At 32.9% G+C, this 25,646-nt stretch overlaps 2 protein-coding genes across 6 annotated transcripts in view; one reads left to right on the forward strand and one right to left on the reverse strand.

The window, feature by feature from the left end:
• Positions 1-25,646, reverse strand: part of LOC122569527 — a 353,752-nt gene that overhangs the window by 128,347 nt on the left and 199,759 nt on the right. The gene's annotated exons all lie outside the window — the stretch shown is intronic.
• LOC122569524 (trichohyalin-like) overlaps positions 1-25,646 on the forward strand; it is a 148,948-nt gene that overhangs the window by 10,902 nt on the left and 112,400 nt on the right. Inside the window, exon 2 of one of the 2 annotated variants that reach the window (XM_043730683.1) lies at positions 21,125-21,145. The exons of the other annotated variant lie outside the window; for it this stretch is intronic. Within the exon in view, the coding sequence (XP_043586618.1) occupies positions 21,132-21,145 (14 nt within the window). The 5' untranslated portion in view covers positions 21,125-21,131. The remainder of the gene's footprint in view (positions 1-21,124; positions 21,146-25,646) is intronic. 2 annotated transcript variants of the gene reach the window in all.

Here is a 25,646-nt window from a genome sequence, read left to right on the forward strand (position 1 = left end):
TATATTGAGAGAATGCAAATTGCACAAAGAATCCGTTTGGCCACAACGCGCGTGAAGTGTGGAGTTCGCACATGTAGGAACATCTGCTTCGTTGGACAGTATTCCTATAAGCCACGGCATCTTTGTCCACCACATTAAAATTTACAAAAGATATTGGATTTGGAAAGTTTGTAGCATTTTTAATATTTAATGTATCAGAAAAGTTCGAAAGGAATTATTTGCTGGAAATTCTTGTTGAAGTCTTCTGTACAATTCCGTACAATGCACATATCGTTGCATCAATGCACATTGGTTATCGAGCTTCACATGTCGATGAAGAGGAGACATATAATGTTCGTCTGAACTATTTCATCCATCTCTTTCATTGAACATATCATGATTCCATTATCACTTAATCCGATCCTTACCAAAGTTTTTTAATGACAACAAATTGAACACGTGAAAAATGTCCAAAATACTTAAAAGAATGAATTATTTTATAAAACGAAGCATTAATCGAAAAAATGTTAATGAAGTAACGCAGAAATAACGAAAATGCACTGAAGAGGGAGATACATAAAAATCATTCAACAGTTCTATAAAACTAGTGCCTCTAAATTTCTTTTAAATCCAGCTATAAATTTTCCAAACATCCCAATATCATCTTCATTTCATTTATTGAATTACAAACCAATTTTCACACATACTCCACACGTGAACCAGCAGTCTCCCTTGAACCTCCCCAGCGAGGACACGTCTGGCGTTGCGTCACGTTTATTAAAAAAAAGATCGCGCGGATCATAGTCAACAATATCTCTGTAAGAAAGTATCTTTTCCTTCTTTCCTTCCCCAGAAGCAATTTTTCAAGCAATACATTCATGCTCGGTCTCCAAACTCGTTAAAATTTCAATCTCATTCCTTTACGAATAACAAAATTCAAGTAAGGTTGATCCGAAATCGAATTCCACTGCAGACACATGGCCGATTTAACGGAAGCTTCGAAGGTATATTTTGCATAAAATTGTACATAGTGTATAGTATAATGGCATATTTGGCATAACAGATATAGCGAGGTTGTAAATTGAAGTATTAATTAGCGATATCGATTAGTGTAACTGCGTCCAAGGCTATACCCATTTCACAAAAGCACCTTGAACTTTAAACGGCAAAAGTCATTAGTGAATTAATGTATCGAAGTTTGTTGTAATATATGCATCGTATGAAAAATAGCGAATTGTGTATGTGTGTATAGAATCTTCTTCTCAAACTGTACTGTACATAACTTTTTAAATATGGTACAAAGGAAGGAAAATTCTAAGGATTCTAAATGCTATACGGTTCTTGCTGCAAGTGCTTCAATTGTATCACTACAATGATACAGCATTTAAAGTTATATACATACAGCAGTTCACGAAAATATTCGAACAATCGTAAAAACGTTTTATATATATTATTATATGTATTATGTTATACAGAAAATTTTGGAATGTCATTAGCATTGTAATGAAGCTCATAATTATCATGACTTTATCGGTGAAATTTGAAATAAATATGAAATTATGTACACAAATTTGTGTAATGTATACTATATATATTGTTTAAATATTTTTGTCGCCTCTGCGTAATTCATACTTGTATTAAATATCTTAAGATATATACAGGGTGGTTGGTAACTGGTGGTACAAGCGGAAAGGGGGTGATTCTACGCGAAAAAAGAAGTCGAAAATATAGAATAAAAATTTTTCGTTTGAAGCTTTGTTTTCGAGAAAATCGACTTTGAATTTTCGCCCGGTACGCGTGCACTTTATCATGTCTGAGCTGGCATAATCGGACATATAATTATTGGGCCATATTTTTTCGAAGGAAATGTAACGTCAGCAGTATATTTCGATTTCTTACAAAACAAACTACCGGAATTATTAGAAGATGTTCCGCTGAGAACTAGGGGAAGTAGATAGAAGATATTGAGCGACACACGTTGTATTAACAAACAAGCCCCGGCCAGGATCAATGTCGGCTCTACGCGGGTCTGCCTAGTAACGGCGTCTGGAATTTGTTGATATCCCTGATCAATATTTAATTGACAAATGTGATCGTGACAGTCTTTTATAGTGATCTCCTTGGAGAGTTTACTGATATCGTGTGGGGAGTCTGAAAGTAACCGTGTGTCACAGCTAACGTCATTTTGTGTTACGAAATATATTCTATTGTACAAATAGTTTCCCCATTGACCGTGGATTCGTTAGAACCCAAGAATATTGTTAATAGCATTCGTTAATCTTATTATTCGTTAAACTTTGTAAAAGTCATATTTATACGTGAAGATATAATTTCTGTTGTGCAAAACGATGGCAAATTCAAGATATTTAATACCAGTATGAATTTTGCAGAGGCGACAAAAATATTTAAACAGTCAATTATCCATTTTATTCTAAGTCTCAATATTCAATGAGATCGTCTCTAAACCTTATTATATTTTTAAGATGGCTATCGTGCTATGTACTAATCTTTTATTAAATATATGTTTACAGTAAATATCTCGTAACTTTGACATATATTTCCAAATTGGTTTCAAATTTTATCAATATAACTATGGCAGCCGTGCCTATTGCACTTGCTGCTAACTACAGCAGTGCTAATAAATTTTCACATAACAAATATAATATATTCATAAGAGACTTATAAAAATGTTCGGATCTATCGTATGTCTCAAATTATTATTTCGATTTATATGAAATATGTAAATTTTAATAATACACCAATTTTATCACCTCAATATGTCTTTTCCACCAATCTGTTGTAATTCTCTATACATGTAGTTAAACTATGAAGAACAGATTGCATTGTAGGCGAACGGTTGCCGCGAGTCTCATCGCGTCTGTTCGTTCCCAAAAGATTTGCAGCATGCAGGACAGGATTACGAGTGGAGAAAGCCCGGCACGAACGTGGCTGCCGTCGCATCGATCGTGGCAAATTGGATTGCCGCTAAAACGTTGGGGCTATCTTACGGTTTACGGGATATACTGTTTAGTGCCACTGGGAGCGGTACAAAGTTCGGTAACGAGAGTGAATTTTGACGTTCCAGTGGTCCGGCGTGCATCTTCTCCGTCAGCGGAGGGAACTTAATTATTAGCCACGGAATATGGCACCGATCGTTTATCGTGATTAACGAAAGTCATCGTGGCCTAACGAGACCACGGGAAACCTTGAATCACGTGTGCGTGAATCAGTTGTGCTTACTGAACCGAATCAATTGTGAGTACCATTATGATATATAGTTTGTGGTAGAAATATAGCGAAATTGCGAAGTATGCAAGGTGTTAAAAAATGGTATGCGGCCAGTTTCAAGAAGTTGGAATCAAACTTGAGGAGTATGCAGTACTCATCAAACCAAGCAAATGTGTCTTGATAAATATGGATGCAGATATCACTAGTTTCAGAGTTATAGGAGACGTTTTTATAAGAAAGGTATTGCATGTATACTTAGTACCTCTGTTTACAAAATATGTACGATGATTTCTATTAATTTTAGAACATACTTCGACACGTTTGTTCATAGAATCATCATCTATAAAAGTAAATTGAGGAATAAGTTTACACGTACGCGAACTCTAAAATACTACATAAAATGATAAAACCTGATTAAACAGCTGATTAAACTGATATTTTGTGTTCATCATTCAGAAAATAGTATTTGAGACGATACGAGAATAAGTGGCATACATAATTACTCTACTTGCTTGCTCACCGTAACTTGATTCGCTACAATCTTATTTGTAGATATAAAACTTTCGACCAATATACTTATGTGCTTATTCTTATTGTTCTTGGATCTATCAGAAGTAGTCAACTAGATCCACGCTCTTCCCAAATGCTTCTTTCAAAACAACAGAACAGTGCATATGTTTTTCAAGATGACTACTTTGTGTCTTTATATGTATACATAAATAGCCGTCTTCCATTGTCCTCATATACTAATAATGAGTATCAACAAACTCATTGTTATGTTAACAGCAGCTTTATTGATGTTCTTTATTTATTATCTATTTCCTAATAACTGACCTATGTGTATCAGAATTTGTATTTATGTACTCCTTTGACTTCGTATAATATATTATCTTGCGCGAGGGCTTAACTAATTAATTAATTAGCAAGCATTTCGGTCCATAATCTCAATAACGAAGCTGAGCTAATTTAGTGTTTATATAACATTTTATCTTCAAAATAATTTGTCAAATTTGCAAAGTTTGTTTGTATCGTTGTAGAATATCCTCGTAGAATAGTAGATAGATGGTATAGAATGGAGGAACCGATTGACCACCCAGGGTCGCGTGTAACACCGAGGATTAATTCTTATGAAAGTTCACCCTAAAGCACAAACTATTCAATATTCCTCCAGTATAAAAATTTGTTTCTAAAATTTATAACTTTCTTCAACATACGATATTGCACATTTTCTATTTAATAATTGATTCATTTTACAATTACTTTTTTCCGCACCGTTAGCAGTTTAAATCTTTTCATAGTGACATTTTTGTTTCGCTTGAAGATACAAGAGAGTGGAATTTGATTGAACGGCGAGTACACTTAATATAGATTTAAAATTATTATTTTTGCTAGTAGTATAAATGGTTAATTTTTCTATATTATCATGTGATCAATTTTATAGAATTAATTTTATGTTTACACTGCTTGAGTATAATTTAGAATTTCAGAAATACTTTATTGGTAATATTGGTAATACTATATACAATATAATTAATGCAATATTTTTCGGTAACATTTCATGATAGCAAGATTACGATCGAACTACAGGATGGATGAGTACATAAATCGATTGAGCATTTAATTTTTATGCGCATTCAATAGGTAACAGGGCCGTATAATGTCACGCGACCATTCGCCTTATAAATGATCATTAAAATCGTCGTGACACGGATCGGAATTTATATCACCGGAACACTAATGCAATTAATCAATTCATTATACATACCGATCAAGCCTTGAGCAATTGATATCGGATATTGCAATTCATGGAACATGACTCTGATAAAAATTCACATAGATAATTATGCACGATGTTCTTAGTGCTATTAAATTCATTCTTTCATCTATCATCACTGCGAAAAAGAAAAAATTTCTGTGGCAAAGACATAATTAAAGTAAACTGTGTGAAATTCGTTTAACCTATTCATTGTTAACCAAACTTCTCACGAAGTTGCAAATGTTATGTATTATTTTATCGACACGCACAAATACATTGATGTAATCAAACAAAACCATAAATATTACGTATAAATAATAAATTTTCTACTAATAATTGGATCAATTCTGTCTCATGCAGTTATTTCACGTTTGTTACTTTCTAACAACTTACCATTCTATCAATTTATTATATATGAAGGATTTTATTTTTTATGTAAATTTAGTTATTATTATTATTTATTTCAGTCCGTGCCTTTCGGCTTTGGACGAACTTTCGATTTACATTTCTTACATTTATTGTATTGCACTCCTTAGCATATTCTTATCTCTAGTCGCTAAAACTAATGACTGCAAACTATTGCAACTTATGACTACACATTATTGTCACTTTGGTCTTTTGCCTCCTTGTTGTGCTACCTTCTTGTCCTTCCTCCTCGTCTTGTATTGCCCTTGCCCTTCTCTTCTCTATTATTGCTTTTAATTCCATTAGTCCTTCTTCAATCTCATTCAGTGTTTTTTCCATGTCTTTTGGTCCTCCCGTTATTTCACATTCTTCTATTACATGTCTCAGGTCCTTTTCTTCCCTTCCACATAGTCTGCACCTTTTTTCTCCCTCCTCTTTCCAGTATTCCCTCGCTTTGGTCTCGTTTCCACACCTGAATCTGGCTATAATTTTCCTGCCCTTCCACTTCATCCTCCCTTCCAAGTACTTTGGTATCTCATCTTTGGTTATATTTCTGTAGTATATGTTGTATTTGGATTCCCTTATCCTTTTCCTCCTCTCTTCTGTTTCTCTCTTCCTTCTTTCTTCTATAATTTAGTCCCCTGTCCAACTTTCTTTCTCCTCTCCTGCTTCCCTCTGTGTCCCTCCATTTTTCACCTCTTCTAGTCCCTTCTTTCTCTTTCTTGCTCTTTTCCCATCCTGGCCATTTCCCCAGTTTATCTCTCTTTTCTTTATGCACTTTTTTACCAGCTCCTTTTCCGATTCTAGAGTTCTCTCCTCGTACCTTGCTGCTCTTTTTAATGCTTTTTCCTTGATTTCTTTTAGCTTGCACTCTTCTGTCAGTATGTAGTTTGGTGTTGTCCTATCTAAACCTAAGATCTATTTCACGTACCCTCTTTTTATCCTATCTAGCCTTTCTTCTATGTTCCAATCCCATACCTCTGCTCCAAACAGCGCCACGCTCTCTACCAATGCTTCAAACATCTTCATTCTCCTCTTGTAATTTAGTTATTATACAAGTAAAAATCCATTTCAGTCTGCTCTTCATTTTATCGTTATGAGTTTAGATATTCGAAGTCCGTGACAATACTGATCTAACTTTTGTTAAACGCGTTACGTCTAGAGATGGCGTGAACTTGTGAATCACAAGTGATTCGATCATGTTCGTTCCCAATTACTGATTTTTCACAGTGATTTCTGATTTTACGTGATCGCTTCTGATTGGAGGGCGTAACTTTTCTGCACGCATCACATAATCTGTGTACTTTACATTAACGATGTCAAACGAGTATTACGAATTTGAAGTCGGGGGATGAAAATTAATATTTTACTCTTCAAGATGCTGACATAAGATAAAGAAAAGAAAATTGAATTATTTTTCATTTGCAGCATCGAATAAATTTACGTTATATGAAGAAAACGTTATATCCAAATATTTTTATATGAGCTATATTGAAGTATTCCATAGGGAATAATTCAATCAAGATTGAGAATTACGATCATAATGAGCAAATTTGCTAAAGATAAACAAAACACAATCGCGGTCGTGAATGAAGTTGATCTTCGACTGTGACTATGATTCTGCGATCACTGTGATAAATCACTGTTAATTATTTTTTACAATTGTGCCATTCTATCCTCAAAACATTTTCGCACAGAGTAAAACAGGAAAGAATAGTTATTTATGTGCGTGACTTTTCGTTATAATTTTCTTCTACAAATTTTCTTAAAATATTAAAGGCTTCGTGCATAGAAACAGGAACAAAATTGGGGCGTAAAACTCAAAGAAGATTCGTATCAAGTTCGTTATTATGCATTTTTACCCAAATAATATCTATGGAAATTCTGTAAAACAAACATTCGATAGAATGTTCTGAAATATTTGTACAGCTAGAAACAAAAAACGCAGTTGCATTGAAATGTTTTCAGGGCGGAGTTAACACGTTGACTGCCAGACGAATTTTCCATGGTTTGCCCAAGGCGCCCACGTGAAATTTTCATTATGCGATGCGTATTATATTGAAATATTATTTGCAGCAAATAAAATGAGTCATAAAATCATGCTTGAAGCACTTTTCGTGGTGAGGGCCACCGGTCACCCCCCACGGCGTTGTAGACAATTATTACGATTATCCTTTTCTCAAACAATCGTGCTATGTACTTTTAATATTTGCTCTGCGTCGCCGGTCACCGGTAGCCCCCACGGTGCTATAGCCAAATTGAGTGCCGGTCACCGGTGACCACCGTGGCAATCAACGTGTTAATGTTGTTAAAACTGTTTGTAACTATACTTATGAAAACGTTTCCAGAATATTTTGCCTGCAAAAAAGCACTGGGTGAATTTTATTTGACTTCGTAATTCTCGGACACAAAGTCAATGACGTAAAATGCGGTGTTGTTAGAAGTTATTTCGACCAACAGAATGTAATTAACTGGCCAAAAATGTTCGTGTAGGTAGCTGTCATGGGAATTGCGAGTTGTCGGAAAAGACAGATTTTCTACTGTCACTGCATACGTTTTTCGAGCAAAATTTTGGAAAATTTATTATAACCATTCCTCTATCAAATACTATTTTCATCATTCGCGTACAAACATATACATATTAACCTGCTTTGTGCAGATAGACACTTAATGCACGTATTGTAAAAATGATAGTTTAAAATACTAAATTTTAAGCAATACCATTGTTTTTAATTGAACGCTCATTGAAGGGCATAGCACACCATTGCGTTGAAAAGCTTATGAGTAGAAGAGTCCGACAAGGACTACCGCAAATGTCCCATTCAGAAAATATAGATAATTTCGCCACTAATATTCAAGAAAGGTCATGTCGCGCACAGTTGAAGGATACATTTGTGTGACAATTGTCGATCGTAAACACTACAATGCTTCATGGTGTTGAATATCGTCGGTTTTCGTAACGATTGGCGTTTCTATAATATTCAACTCAACAGATTGAGTTAGATTCAGGTTAGATTTCGCTACCAAACGGCAGCCTACACCTGTATCATACCGACTGTACACATTTCCACCTATATTTCTTGAATGAGACGATTACGGTAGTCGCGATCATTCTTATTGTACTTATCTATTTATAAGCTTCCCAACGGTGTACCATACTCACCAGTGGTCGTTGGCCTAAATACTGTACTGTTTAAAAGTCAAATTTAATTATAAAATAAAAATTTACTAAATATATTAAATTTGTATGTATATAAAATTTAAATAAACGTGTATGTGTATACAAATTCTCTTCAATAATTTACAATTCCTTGTATGATTCTATTAAATTTACTTATAATATCTAAGAATGAAAAATGTTAATGTTATTATTAAATAGCTACATATATGTACGTATATATAACATAAACAGAATCAGTCACGTAAGCTTATATAGTATAGTATAGCAGTTATAAACTATTTTCATCGAATCAGTTAGAGTTATTAGCTCCTTTCTCCTTTTTTAAATTAAATAGATCGATAACTAAACAGTTTTAATCAATTTGAGACAAGTTTCGCCTAACACAAACATAAAAATATTCAACTCGTTTCTTTTAATAGAATGATAATAATCTTTTAATTTATTAACCTTATTTTATTTCGTGGAATATGCGTTATTGTCGAACGTTGGATTAGTAATATTTATTTGAAAAATTGCTTTTATTTTGAAGAAGTTAGCAAGAATTATTTTATTAAGTATTCAAAATGTGGTACAATGTTGAATATGTGGTATGATAAGATTTCTGTTTTTAAAAATCTTCTAATTGATATTTGACTTTTTCAATCGAATTCAAAAGGTCTAATTTCTTCAACCATAAAAACTCTTCATTTAGACTTATGCTACATTCATACCAAATGCGGAACATGTTCTTTCTGACCAATATGTGTGAAAGGCTTTTATAAAATGTTTAAATACATAAGGAAAAAATGTTCAATATTTAGTAAAATAATTTTTAATGCGAAATACATTCTTATATGTATTTGTGAAGATTTTTAATAAATGATTATGTTACAAGGTTTAACAAAACGATTCTTAACACGGAACAGATCCATTTTTAATATTTATACCTTATTCTGTTAGACCAAGAAGAAACACAATGTTACTTAATGTATAAAAGGAAACCAGTGATTATTTTTTTTTATTTATTATTTGTTTAAATTTTACAATTTGTCCAGTAGGACATTTGGTAAAGTATTATAGCTTAAATATTTGATAAAATATAGCATGTGGATGGTTACCCCCAGCGGGACTCCATCTTCCAGGTGGTTTATTGTTCTATTATGAGGTCTGCAGGATGCTTCTTCTTCAGCCTTCTTTCTACTATTGTTTTATTCGTTCCAGCAACCAGCTGATTTGGGTGTGTTGCTAGTCTTTCTTTATACTTTTTTGCATATCTGGCCATTTCCTCTTTGACTGTTGGAATTTTTAAATCTTTTCGTATGTCTTCATTTCTGACGTACCATGGAGCGTTAACTATTGTCCTTAAGATTTTTGCTTGCTCTGTTTCTATTTTATTTATGTGACTCATTGCTGCCATCCCCCATAGTGGGACTCCGTATGTCCAGATTGGTTTGATTATTGTTTTGTATATATTTAGTTTATTCATTATGCTTAATTTAGATTTTCTATCGATTAACCAGTACATCTGCTTCATTTTTTCACGTATTCTGTTTGTTATTGATTTTATGTGATGCTTCCATGTAAGGCGTGTGTCTAAATGTATTTCTAGATATTTGACATGCTTTGTTTGTGCTATGTGGGCGCCATTTAGTTGGATATCTGGTGTTTTTCCCTTTCTAAGCGTAAATGTTATGCGATTGCACTTACTGGTGTTCGCTTTTATTTGTTTGCTTTGCAGCCACTTTTCTATTTTTGCCAATGATTATGACTTTAACAATTAAAGTCTCAATTTTATGTCGCGATTCACGATGCTTATCAATCTTCTCTGAGGGTTTCCTCGGAACAGACATGATTCTTACTAGTCTTCTAGTTGATATGCGTGACTATCCGGTATCATGCGACGTCTCGTTTACCGAGCAAGTTGTGGCGTACAAGGTCATTACACGAATCGATGATTCGACCAACATAAGACCATAAATTTTGCTGGATAATATTGATTCCTGCCGCGTAATATGCGCGCCGTTATATGTAGCTGACATGCGTGCATACGCTTGCCATATTATTTCTACGAGCATCGCAGACAAATGCGTAAACGTCACTGTATACATCGAAATGTCTGAAATTTAGTACGATGTATAATATACATCCCGCGGAAAATCAATAAATTTTGTATCACTACACTTGTCCGCACGTGGTAATCACGAACAATGAACCGAAACGCGGAATTATGCAGCGAATGATCGGCAAATACAAATTTTCCAGCCGATTTGTATTATCGACGATGATTTCCGCAATGGAGATGGAATCCAACGATTGCAAGGATTACGAAGGGGATGATAAAATAAAAGTTTTCAAACGTAGATGGAAGATAATGATCTTTCGGCTGTGTTTGTTTAATTATGTCCTCCATTGTGTTTGTAAAAACTTATGTCAATCGTATAATAATCAGAAATTGTGTAAATGTTTGATAAATCTAGTCAACAATTCGGTCACATGTTCTAAGATACGTACGTTGACTCGTAAAAGTATTTTAACATTTATAGAAAGTTTTGAGAAAAAATTTTGAACTCTTATCGCGTTCTCCTCTTCAAACAAAATATTTCTCTCCTTTGACATTTTTGTCTATCATAAAAAATAAACCAGATATTTAAGATGCTCAAGTTAGCTAGGACATACTGTATATTCTTCTCTCTAGAAATTACAATTGTTTACAAACAATTATAAATTAGAACATGTACAACTACATATTTTCTTATCCTTTCTTAATTTCTACAGAATTAATAACGAGAGTTATAAAATTTTAATGAAACAATATAGATGATAATAGAAGCGGTTAAGGAGTGGAAAAAATTGTATACAAGTTATCAACCCCTTGTATACATGACGGGTCGACCACATAAAATATTCAAATGCTGCTATAATTGTAATTTTATTTTATTTATTTATTTATTATTATTTAGTTCCTGCCTTTCGGCTTTGGACGAACTTTCGGTTTTACATCTCTTACACTTATTTTGCTTCTTATATATCTACCTCCCCTCTTATCTACTCTATTATATTGCACTCCTTCTATTCTCTATTATTGCTTTTAATTCTGTTAGTCCTTCTCCAGTCTCATTCGGTGTTTTTTCCATGTTTTTAATTTTAATTTTTAAACATCATATTTTAGACAAACATATGACCAGTAGACTGCGGTTCTTTGTACATTTATGGAAAATTTAAAGATGAAAAAACTTGCACGTAATATGAGAGAATACTGAACGCTCAAACGAGCTTACCTTAAGTGAAATTCGATCGCAATTATATGAAGATGCCTCGTTCGAAGGGATTATAATTACCAATGTAGCACTCCTTCCGTCCGCAAGATATTACAATGTTTAAAGTAAACGTTTAAAGTGAACGTCGCATTGCTTGATCGTTCTCGCCTTGTGGGTTTCTCATATTTAGAAAAGTAGATATTTAAAATCGTTCAACAAAAGAAGGTTGGACCCATTTGGAATATCAAATTATATTCATATGATTTTTACGGTGAGATTGTAATTTCTTCGAATGTAATTCCGATTGAACCTAATTTAAGATAAGTTCATTTGATCATTCACTTATATTTTATCCGCCTTATTCTCGAGATTAGCAATGTAGTTACATAAAGAAGCAGCGATTTTAAATATTATTTATTGCATCTAAATTTATGAAAATACAGATTTCCGAACACTCATAAACTGCGTCACAAAGGATATAATCTAACAAATGCGAAGATGGTACCCCGCTGGGGGTAACCATCCACATGCTATGTATATTTAAGCTATAATATTTTACCAAATGTCCTACTGGACAAATTGTAAAATTTAAATAACATAAATAAAATTTAAAAAAAACATAAGCTGCGGATGCAAAGTCAAGGTTATCTGATAAGATGAGTCTGTCACAAAAATTGGCAGAAACTTCTGAACTACTCAACCGTCCTGCAGTTTTTCTAATAGTACTCCTATGTACTAATATATCCTAATGTCCTAAATGTCCTAAAATAATGTCCTAAATAGTACTCCAATGCTGACGTCGCACGTTGAGTGGGCCGAGAATAACGATGTATCTATACCAATTCTTGCTAGGGTATGCTCTATGCGGCATATTTATCATTAGAAATAGATTGTTAACCTTGTCCCTTAATAGCTTAGTTACATTTGGTTATTTAGAAATCTCTGATGCTATACAGAGCCTATAATCTTCTGTAAATTTTGACAAAACCAACGTTGGTTGGAAACGTCCTGAAACGCCAGAGTTTTCGTTTACAAATCTTTCGCCAACACACAGATATTGCTTACTCTGACACTCGCAAAAGTATGTGCTTGGTGAGCAGTTATTGAAGCCAATAAATTTATTGATTTCTCACATAGAACGTTTAGACTTAAATCCTTTAACGGGTATAGTCCCTTAAAAAAAGAAAAGCTACTGGCACATGCCAAGTATATGTATATTTCGAGTTTGATGACTTTAATCTATGCACTATAAAATCCTTTTAAAAACTTGGGTAATATAGCATCTTCGCCGATTTTGTCTTTAGAAATCAATGATGTGAGGTTTTACTATTAAAGTTACATAAGTTACTTGAAGATGAAGTCTCGTCCTGCACGGAGATAGTAATAAGTTATAGAGATAAGAGCAATTCTAAAAAAGGATACCATGATTGATTTGGCCATTTAGGCACAATAAGAATTCCTACAGGTCCGACTCATTTAATCTTTAGGAACGTTCTTAAAATTAGGCTAAAAGCTGGAAACGAGTGAAATTCTAAATTAGTTAACTGTAAAGACACCAATTTGCGACGTTCTTGACTCTGATTTCCTTTCTTATTTATATTTGGTGTCCCCACTAGTAGCAAATAGATTACTTACTTAGGCTCTTCGATATTTCTTACAATAATTTCAAAAGCATCTCTATATAATTCCCATTCAATCTTATAATTTTTTATTCCGTAGAATCTGTCTGTTTGATTGTTTTCTGGAGATGCAGTATGGCATGCAATCATACAAATTTTTCTTTTTTCCACCTATTGCCAAACCTCCAGTTTATTGTATGTCAAATGCTGTGTACCGCCTATTTTGTAAGACGAGGCTGTCATATTATCAAAATTGTCTATATATAAGCAAAATTAGACAATTGTCCAAGCGATTGCGTAATGCTTGTAAGGCCAATTTCACTATTAATAATTCTTTAAAATTTATGTGAAAATTTTTTTGTATCATATCCTAGAAAGCGTACATTTGATCTACACTGTTTGTAGACTCCCAGTCTACATTTGACGTATCCGTATAAGTCTCCATTACAAAATTTGCAGTTTTAATGATATTGTAGTATCGGGTAAATTTAGGTATAAATTTTTCCCCGACTATTTACAATTTATTTACAATAAATTGACTATACAGATGTTAATTAGACAGAAAACGATGGTTGTTTAACTGGAACTAAATACAAAAATCACATTCTATCTCAAACAACTCTCGCAACTCAACAACGCTAGCAACTCTATCTCTCAACAACGCTAACAACTCTCGCAACTCGTTAACGCTAACGACTCTATCTCTCAACAACGCTAACAACTCTATCTCTCAACAATGCTAACAACTCTAGCAACTCGACAGCGCTAACAACTCTATCTCTCAACAACGCTAACAACTCTATCTTTCAACAACGCTAACAACTCTATCTCTCAACAACGCTAACAACTCTCGTAACTCGACAACGCTAACAACTCTCGCAACTCAACAACGCTAACAACTCTATCTCTCAACAACACTAACAACTCTCACAACTCGACAACGCTAACAACTCTCGCAACTCAACAACGCTAACAACTCTCGCAACTCGACAACGCTAACGACTCAACTCGTCGACTTCTAGACTAAGACTGATTCTCAACGCTCCTTAAAACCAAAATCGTCCTTCTCCTCTAGCGTTCGTTTTCTTTTTTTCTGATCTCACTACGCTCATGCTCCGCAAGAACTAGGTAACCTTAGTCATATAGGCTTTCTTCGATGTAAACTAACAACTGAAGGGCAGACGACACTATTTTTATGATTTGACCGATCTCTACTTAGGCCTTTTTTCACGATACTACAATATTAATCTTTACCGGTAATTTGTGTATCCATCCAACACTGAATCAGGAATATTCACCCTCGTATTGTAATCATACAAACTGGATAATAGCGTTAATACTTTTTCCCTTTCTAACCTTCTTGTGTATAGCAACTCTACTGCTGGACATGCTGCAATTAGTTTCCTTATTTAAATGTGTAATGTCTTTTATCACGTAAGATTTTTCCAAAGTAAACAACTTTACAAGTTTTTCCAACTTTTGTCTTTTATCCATAGATGACTCTACTATATTGTACAGAATCAAAAATAAATCCAAGAAATTTATACCTAGTCGATGGGATTAAACTAATCCTTCATATATTGATCAGAGACCCTAAAGATCTTAACAATTTCATAGTGTGTTTCCAACACTATTTATACATATACGAACTGTCATCTAAATAAACTACCGAAGTCAGGCCATCCGTTCTCAAATAATTAACAACTGGTTTTAACAATTTTATGAAAGCAAATAGACTCGCATTTAGCCAAAAGGCAAACGAGTAAGTTAAAAAATTTATCCAAAAATTCAAATCTCAAATATCTATAACTTTTTTCGTGAAGGGGAAATAGACGCAACATGCATCCTCCAAAACAATCGTGTACATAAAACAACCAGGAACACTCTTAAACTCTATTATATAGCAGCTCATTAAATTTTTCCGACAGCCATTGTACTAGACAGAATACTATACAGTACACTATATAACAATATATACAGCACGCTATACAACAACTTACTTTACAAGTTAAAGTCATGAAAGTAAAATAATTGTTTTATGTACTTTACGTAGATTTAATATTAGGTTAGATATTTATGAAATGTCCGGCACTACCACGCCGCTTTCCCCAGAAGCGGCCTGGTGTCCGTGCGGATTTCCTCCACGTTAATAAAAAAAAATTTATGAAATATTGAACAAATGTATATTCTAAAACAATATCTCACGAGTTACGTACTGTTCCTTTCATTTTGGTCTTATTCATTCTTCTATAGGTTGTTATCTGCAATGCTTGGTTTCCGTTGTTATTTGCTATACTATTTATTTACTGATCTATGTATCAGACTTTTCCGATCTATGTATTAGGTTGTCCGAAAAGTTTCTTTCGTTTTATAAGGATATAATAGACGCACAATGTTTTTTGTTTTATATTAGTTTATTGAATTATGCACGAAAATAATAATAGAAATGTAACGAAATGGATCATATTCAATAAAATTCAATAAAATAATATAAAAGAGAAATTGTTGTTCATCTATTATCACCTTATGAAACGAAAGAAACTTTTCATCAAATCAATTAGAATATGATAGAATATAATAGTTTCTTGCAAAATAATTTTAATGTTTTCTTACCTTATGCATGTACATGTTTTATACTTCATGAAACGTGGTTTTGCTAGAGCTGTGCCGGCAAAGTAAAAGTTAAAATTAATTCAAGTATTTTTCTCCGCATTAGTCAGTACGAACAGCGGATGATAATTATTTTAAGAAGTTACATAAATCAAATAGGGCAATATTTTGAATTGAATAATTATTCAATTCAATTATATATGTTATTTTGAATTTGCTCGAAGTAAGCACCGCTTAATTTATCATTCGAACGATTAATTGCCACGATAATAACCGGGTGTATTCCTGCGTAAATTGTTCATGGATACGTGTTACGCGATAGCGTCTGCATACGTGTAGAACACGACTTATGCGTCGCGTGTCGTCGTCTTGGATAGTGGATTCGTATCGGTACTATTGTCTGTCGTGTATATTTGTAATTATGTGCATATATGTAATTGTTCATGCGAAAACTGGAGAAACGGCAGTCCACAAACGCGATAACGGTGTCTGCAACACAGGCCATTGATGTTCTGTAAACAAATTTTTCGCTAGTTATAGACACGTTTATCGGTTGTGGAATAATAGAACCGAGATTCGCGTTTCCTCCTCTTCCGTTCTTCATCGAGCGTTACTATTCTTCCTACTTTCAGGTGATCGCTTGATAAGTTCATTTAATTGACATCGTAGGCAACATGTATGTGAGCATGTGACTGATAAATGTGGAATTCCGAAGGAGTTATAGGTTATTTCTCATTATTGTCTATGAATTCACGAGGTTGTTGCACCAAGGAGACACCTCCACTTCCCAGTAATTTTTGTAAACTAATGAAAACCAATTCAAAATTAAAGAAAATTGAATTTGAAACTTTTTCAAACTGCTATGAATTTATAGTTCACTAGTGTTTGTTGTAATAGATTTTTGCATTTTTCAATATGAAACTTGTATCTTTTCTTCTTTTCGCTCTTTCAATAAATACAATTTAAGTACTGGACTTGTCTCGTTATTGCTTCAAAGCCTTCACTTTCGTCGCAGTCATACAGTCTAGAGATACTGATAGTAACTCATGAATTATTAATACTATTAGTAATACATGAACTACTAATACTATTAATATTATTACATTACATTAATATTAGTAACTTTATTCGATTAACACAATTTGTTCGGTTAAGATAAATGCTCGAGTGTAGAATAATTGATGTCGCATATGTGAATTTTTTTACAATTTGTTAATTTTACATGCAACGTGTGTATTCCTTATTTCAGTTCTACTTATTTTAATTTATACTAACATTACAAATAGTTTTCATAACTGTCATTTTTCGTCCTATTTCGTTTGAATAACATTTACGTTTTTATCTATTTATTTCGATTTTTGATACACATATACAAATGTGTTTGCAATACACATTTATAACTTCAATATTTTATAGCTAAGAACATATAACTAAAATTAAGGGTTTAACTGACAGCTAGATGTTATTAACGTAAAAGAAAAAAGTACTTGAAAACCATAAACACTTAAAAATTGAAATAGTTATGGGATAGAAGAACATTACTTAAACAAATTAAATCATATTAGGTATATCTCTATAATTACATTTCAAACATACTTAGCTGTCACTTTAAAATACTTCAGCTTGACATATATTAAACTGTTTAATAATGTAGTATCTGCTCGCATTAAAGTTTACTCTATTTTGAAATATCAAATCATTCGTTACAACAATTCTTTGTACAGTAGTTATTATATTAGTTATTAGTTATATTTAATTTCATGCAATAACTAGGTATCTTTTACTATATTTGAATTTTTTATCTTTTTCTATTTTCCAAACTATCTCAAGTCATTTCAATAACAGGCTCAAATATTAAAAGCTGTTATTACATGCTTTACTTAATGACTATTTCACATTTCTAATTGTTTACAAGCAATGATATTATTAATCTAAATAATTATTCTGTTTCGACGCAATAGCTTTTACAAACATTTTTCACAACCACTTGTTACAACTACCTATTACATATCAGGTAATGAACTAAATTCAATAGCCAGTTAAAGTGTTTTTTTTTCGACCTAAGTGTCAGCAATACAATTATACAATAAAAAAGTATGTATACGTGTCAAAGTCGAATTGAACTTCGATCTGACCTCGTTCTGTAAGGATTGCGGCTCAAGGAAAGGCACTACATGTAACGTTCACTTATTTTTCTTGGCTTGGAGTATATGTGCCACTGTAAACCGTAGAAGCCAGTGATATCATTGGAGTCTTACTTCTCGATGCTGTAATGCTTTGTTCATGCTATGAACATCATAAAACGGTACGACGTTCATTGATGTCACTAAAAGTATGTAATGTCAACAATATAAAACTCGGTAACAAGGTTGCGACCCTGATCAACGATCTTGAAATATTTTCATCAAGGTTATGATGACCTAAGCTTGTTTACATGTAATAGGACGAAGAACTTTCACTACTACGTATTTAGCATGTGCCGCATTATGTACATATACTCTTACATTGTATATGGTAATTATATAATTTTGTACATAGTTTATCAGAAATGTTTCCAATACTAAAATTCTTTAACGCTACCAATGACTATATTTATTCAAATAAAACATAATTTTAATGAATTATGTTGTGATCCTCGTAGTTTTATATTTCAATCTTACTGTCGTTTTAACAGATAGAAGGAAATTGTAACGGTTTAAGAAGATATTTAACATAAGATGTAAATGAGGATATGAGTAAGAATTTTTTCATATTTTATTCAAACTTAAACTAGCCCTTAAAAATACAATTAAGTTGAAAATGACTTAAACAACGCAACAGGAATAATAGTGTATCTATTTATCAATGTATGAAGTAAAAAAAAAGCTATTTTATGTATTAGTGTAGGAAGATTTGAAGAAATATTTCCTACATCATTAACATTACATTTGTACATTAACATTTCGTTATATCTTTTTCATCTCTAAAACAGATTTTCGTTATCATAGACATAGAACACACTAATTCTGCTGTAAAATACATTTTATTTTAACAAAAAAACATTTGTATAGGATTTTTTTTTATTGACCAGTAGATGAGTATTACATTTGTCTGTTGTTCACAATAAACAATGAAATACGATATAGCCATACAATGTATTTGTATAGGATGTGTGAAGGCTGTTGTGCCTGATTGTGAGATTATTAACGATTTGCGGCAATAAATTAAATATTGGTGACATAGAAAATATCGATAGATATTTTCTAATAAATTTTATTCAGATCAATAATACTCATTGATAATATTAGAATTAATAATCTGCTTTAATAATTTAAATAACTTAAAGTCTGAACTTGTTGAAAATTGAAACTTTAATCCGTAGAATTAATCTGTTTGTATAATAGTTCTTTAAACATTTTAGCAGTTGAGCATTCAACAGAAGGTACGTCAAGTTCTATTAAGTTTTACAAAACTATTTTGTTTAATAGTGGATAAATATAATTTTTTCACAGAATCAGTTGTGTTTTTGGAATATTTAATTTTAACATAAACCTTAAACGTTTACGTAATACGTAATACGTATGTTTGAAAAGCGGTATGTTTTGTCCTCATATTATATTTACAATAGTTGCTTATATAGTTGTACATCGATACAAAGTTTCTTTTACCGATTGAATAACTGACGGCAGAGTTCTTTAATCCACTTCTTTAATCTCTATTTCTACTCTATTATATGTAAAAGTTTACCTGTGTACATAATCCACTATATAGTTTTGATACATTTGAAAATGAATTAATAATATTCCCTTGGTGCTTAATTATTACAATTAATTATGTTATCAATAAATTGATTAAACAATCTGTCAATTGTAAGTATTTATTTAAAACAAATTTATTTAATTTATCTGGTTATAGATACAAAAACAATATCAACAATTTTTTAGATTAAATACACAATATGAAGAACTAAATATAATTAAGAAATAAAATGAAAGATATGCTACTTTAATTTGCAATAATATCATAAACTTTGCTCTTGTTTTAATATTATTCATTATAGTTAAAAATAGAATTAAATTGTACGATGTTTAAAATTATAATGATACATTTCCTCGATTATATTCGCGTTTTTCATTGAGAAAACGCTGTACGAATCAACATATAGCACAAAGAATCAATTATGCAATGATATTAAAATGATGTTTGAAACATGCTATATAAAACCTTGTCAACATGTTCATTGACAGACCTCTGAATGGACACAGTTATTGTCACGCCTGTTTACTAACAAGACTGAATTAATTAACAATTGGTCAACGTATGTCCGTATTAAATTTCATTCTTCGTCATTGTATGACGCGAAGTTACATTCAATTGTATTCACGGAAATTAACACGGAACGTAAAATGAGTAACGGCAGGCATGTAATTCGAATATTTGATTGGAAAACCATTTCGAAGGAACTGATTAAAAGATAGAAAATACAATCGACTGCAATTCTTTAAGGAATTAAAAATTCCTATCGCAATCAATAATGTTTTAGTAACCCTTATCGTTATAATCATAAAAATTATAATGTAAAAATAAAATAAAGTAAGAAATATTTTATGCGATAATGTGCCAATTGAAAAAGAATTTGTAGATGTCTAGTTGATGTATGTAGAGTATCTATATGAAAAATAATGTTAACCATGTAAGATATTAATCATGTTGCTGTCCTCGAGTTTTTATGTATTTAATCTCGCTCTTGTTTTAACAAACAAAAATCCCTTTATATTCAGAAAAATCTTGAATATTAATTAAAACAAAAAATTGCACACATCAATAATAACTTTTTTATTCAAAGTTAAAAAATGTGTTAATAGAAAAATACGGGCTGATCTCGAATGATCCAAAGAACGCAGCAGGCTTAAAAAAGATGACATGAAATAGAAATACATAGCGCTCAGGCAACTATGGCAATGGAAATTTAAATTGTATTTCTTCAATTTTTTTATAATACAATTTTTACTTCATTCCATAGTTGTTTTTTTCATGCTCTTTAATTAATATTTTTATTGTACACTCTCTTTTATAAAACATGCATTTAATAATATTGCATGTAATTTATGTTTCTGTTTTTACATTTTAGGTAACCGATGGTATTTCAAATGTACGTATTATTTTGACCTATATATATATATATAAAATTCAATACTCAATAGTCAACAACCGAAGTGCTTCGATTCATTCAATACATTTATTGATTATAGTCAAGCTGTCTTATTTATTCAGGTCTTTACAAAATTTTCTTTAACAATAAAAGACTATATAAACCTGAAGTTTGAAAACACAATTTAGAAAAATCCATTATCGAAAAAGAACAATTTTTCAAAAGTGACCGTAAACCTGTTTGATTTTTAAATAATTAGCAGAAATGAGAAAAGAAAACAATCTATATTTTAACTGATAAAAAGTTCATTTTATAAAAGCACAATTCTTACAATTATTTACACATTTCACAATGAATTTTCCTATGGCAACATCATCAGTGTAGTTGTAAATTCCTAGGTCGCCAAACAATTATTATAACTCGTCAAAATTTACAACTCTCATTTTCAACTCCGTGTTCGGATTATTTTTAATTCGCTCCTAGTCATTAAAACCGACTCAAGTATTCCAAATTACCCGGAAAATTAGAGAACGAAATTTTGCCTCTCATGGTATTGCACGAAATTGCTTGTAGCCGGTTGTAACAACAAGGCGTACGAAACGTGACGGGTCGAGATAAACGCGGGAATAATTCGAAAGGGCAAGGGTCGCTCGTGCTCGTGCCTTGCTCTCGCGCGGTCCCTTGGTTCCGCACGTGCAGATTAATGTCCACGGGTAGGCTTATCGACAATCTCGCGTCCGTTCGAATGGATGCTCGAATTTATCCGGAGGGGAACGCGTGAGTGTCATTCTGTAAAATAGACAATAAATTTCGGACACGCTTCGAGCACCGTGGACCAATTTCTCCTCCACCTATACCTTTTTACTATATTTTTTTAGGACTACATATGTATATACGTACATTCATTCGTAGTTAGCTTGGAAAAAATTGAACTGGGAGCACCTGCACATGCTGTGGAATTGCGAATCTAAAGCTTCGTTCACATTAGCCAAGTTACCCGAATTCAGGCAATTCAGAATGTTTTTAATAGCGTGAATCTTTCTGAAGAAATTATTTTGTAGTAACATACATATGTATATTGTACATTTTTCGTTGTGAGAATAATAATGTAGATACATTATTTTTTTAAATTGTACATATAAGTTAGATTACATGATAATGGTGGCAATATATACTCAGTTTTGGGCAGTTGTTCAATTTACTGCATTCTCATGAGTAGAGTTGTTGTCTTTGTGTTACTTGAATGTAAGTAGTTCCAAACAACTTTACAACTGTGAGCCCTTTATGCATTTTCAAATCTCAAAAGCATTTGAGGTTTTCTCGAGTATTTCTTGATTTAGAAGAAACTACTAACAATAAGTAACTAGTTTTTCTGATATTGAATTTCCAAACCAAGACGACTTTATTCGAATTTTATGTTTAGTTATACACAATCAACTGTGTTATAACGCGGTTAATTCGTTTCGCGTTGTATCGATACCGTGTTATAAGAATATTGCGTTACAGGAAGGCTGTGCAAGTTTATTAAGTTGTGCTATATGGAAACCATGTTATAAGAATATCGTATTACAGAAGGACCGTTGCAATTTTTGCACTGCGCCATGTCGAAACTGTGTTTTTAGGCGACTGTATTATAAGAAACTTGTGTGTACTTTATGCTTTATAATCATAATTAATATTCATAAATACTATTAAATATTATTAAATAATCACTCCGTTAATTCAGGTATCTGTTTTCTATGGGATATTCGCTTGAAGCTAGATTATTTGAAGTCAAACAAATTGAGATCAATCAAACCAAATCAAATTCGGCTGTCGTGTTATCGTTAGAATTTAGGGCGCATGACAATTCTTCATTTGAATTAGCCATCGTTTTGTACAACAGAGATTATATTTACAGGTATAAATATGACCTTTGCGGATATTTGTCAAATTTTGTAAAAGTGTTCAGACACGCGAGATGCCACTGACAATGTTCTTGGGTTCAATAACGAATCCACGGTCAACGGGATAACTCTTTACTATACGTAGAATACTTTGAAGCACAAAATACGATTGCTGGGACCCTCGGTATAAACTGCTCGATGTGTAACTTTCCAAGGCGATCGCACGAATGACAGATTGATGAAAATTTTCCTCACTTTTCGATTGCGTTCGTTTGTTATATACTCGTTAGAAGCATCGAAAAAGTTTCAATCGCCGTTACTAGGCAGTTTTCTGCCTGGAGTTTGATTATTAATACAACGCGTGTCCCATTATATTGACATTTCTGAGGCAAAATCACACGTGGCTAGGCCCGTTCTCGAGGCCGTATGCCGCCACAACCACGTTTCTAAGCAGAACCATACAACCACTCCACACCTCCGTCAGGCAAAACGTCTATCCCGTGACCGTGACTACGTTCAGCGACCAGTTGTGTTGCCTCGAGCCCAATCTCACTATCACAAATCTCGAACAAATACAATCGGATGGAATGACAATTGCTTAATTACGGCTGTGATACAATCTAGGCTAAAGTATTAGAGGATTTTCCCAAAATTTCAAAGGAAAGGCTCCGGTTTTCCTTTCATCTCCGACATATAAATATAGTACAAATATAAATCTTAAAGCAAGTTTCTTTATTTGAAGTGAACTAATCTAATTAGTTAATAGAAGCGAGTACAGAAACTTGAAAAAATATGTCAAATCAAATAATATGTTCACAAAATTGTATTAAGATGGAATTCTGGTTTAAGCAGTTCAGAAGGCTGACATTCGTTCTCATAAATCACGCGATTTTACTTCAAATCATTTACATGGATATATTCAATCATGTAGCTTAAATTTCCTTTAATAAACATTTACATGCCATTTTATTTGCCTTAGTAACTCCAACATAGAAATCCATCAACGATTCCAATCAAAAACACTAAGATCTTTAATAAATGCACCCTGGTATGTCTCCAACGAAACAATCCACCGCGACCTCAAGATACCCACAGTCAAAGAAGAAATATACAAATTCAAAAGCAGATATAACACAAGAGTCAAAAACCACCACAACCCATTAGTCAGCCAACTACTTGACACGACGGATCAGACCCGCAGAATAAAAAGAAAATACCCTTTAGATCGAAGCATTAAATTCAACTAGAATCAACATAATATAAATTATTATAATCCAAGTTACTGTACCACGCCAAATGAAGTTACTTAAAATTCTCAAGGAGAATTGATTGTAAATAAACTACCAAAAAAAAAAAAAAAATTTCATTTGCCTTGAAATACTCCTTCAGGTTTCAAGTGAAAATAAATTTGTCTCAAATGTTCCTTAATTTGCAAAGAACAACAATTATTAAATAATATGAACTTTTACATTACAAAATGCATTGTAAAACACAACAGAACATTATAAACTGTTATCTCTTCGTGTATCATTTTCTTCAACGCTATCTTAATCTTTTTATTTATTTTCCATTAAATCCATCTGAAGTTATGTTATTGGAATTCAAACGCCTTCAAGTCAACAGTCTTTCTGGGTTAAATCTACGAGGCGAGATTTTTCTCGTGGTCTAAACAAAGTTACCGGTGGGAATACGATGGTTATCGGAAACAGGCATTTACAGCTACGAGAGAGTGCTCATCTATCGATTGCTCTATCGGTTTGCGTGCTTTCCAATGGATGTTCGAGCACAGACACGAGAAATGTACATGCACATACTACTTCATATTATCTCTCTTTTTTTGGGAGGGAGATTGTGTTTTAGTAGAGACATGGAAGAAAATAGGAGATAAATGGCGGAAAAAAGGTTCGTGTGTATCACTTTTGAATTCAGCGACAATGAATTTTATGCATGTAAGAACTTGGCCTTTACATGCTTCGTTTGTAAGAGTACCTGTAGCTTCCCATTTTCTTCATAATATGTATGTCGGAGATGAAAGAACACCGAAGCCTTCCCTTTGGAACTTTGGGGAAATCCCGTGACATTGTAATCTAGATTCTACCATAGCCGTAATTAAGCAATTGTCGTCATTCAATCTGATTGTAATTGTTCGAGATTTGTGACAGTGAGATTGGGCTCGAGGCAACAACCAGTCGCCGAACGTAGCCGCGATCAAGGGATAAACGTTTACCTAACAAAGGTATAGAGTAATCGTATAGCTCTCTTTGAAAAAATATAGCAGCGGCACGCGACAGTAAACACTCCAACGGTTTCTGTTCCGTGGCTCGCTACACAAAGACCACATTCTTTGGTCAAGATGATGGTCAGATGTCGATACATCTTCACAGTATATTTCCGGCTAGCCTAAGGACCCGCTATAAAGCTTAGAATTTATTTAGCTGAGGTTCTTCAAACTGACAAATAGTCTTAGTCTTAGCAGCTCCTAAATCTGTCACCTACTGCGGGAAGATACGAGAAATCTTCTTTTCTCACGTACGACGCTTCCGCTAGCAACTCTCTCCCTCAAGGATGGCTGGCATCCTTTTCTAACCACCGATATGGAAATTGACCAATTAACA

Source organism: Bombus pyrosoma, linkage group LG7 (genome assembly GCF_014825855.1).
Source record: "Bombus pyrosoma isolate SC7728 linkage group LG7, ASM1482585v1, whole genome shotgun sequence".
In the NCBI taxonomy this organism is placed as follows: Eukaryota; Metazoa; Arthropoda; class Insecta; order Hymenoptera; family Apidae; genus Bombus; species Bombus pyrosoma.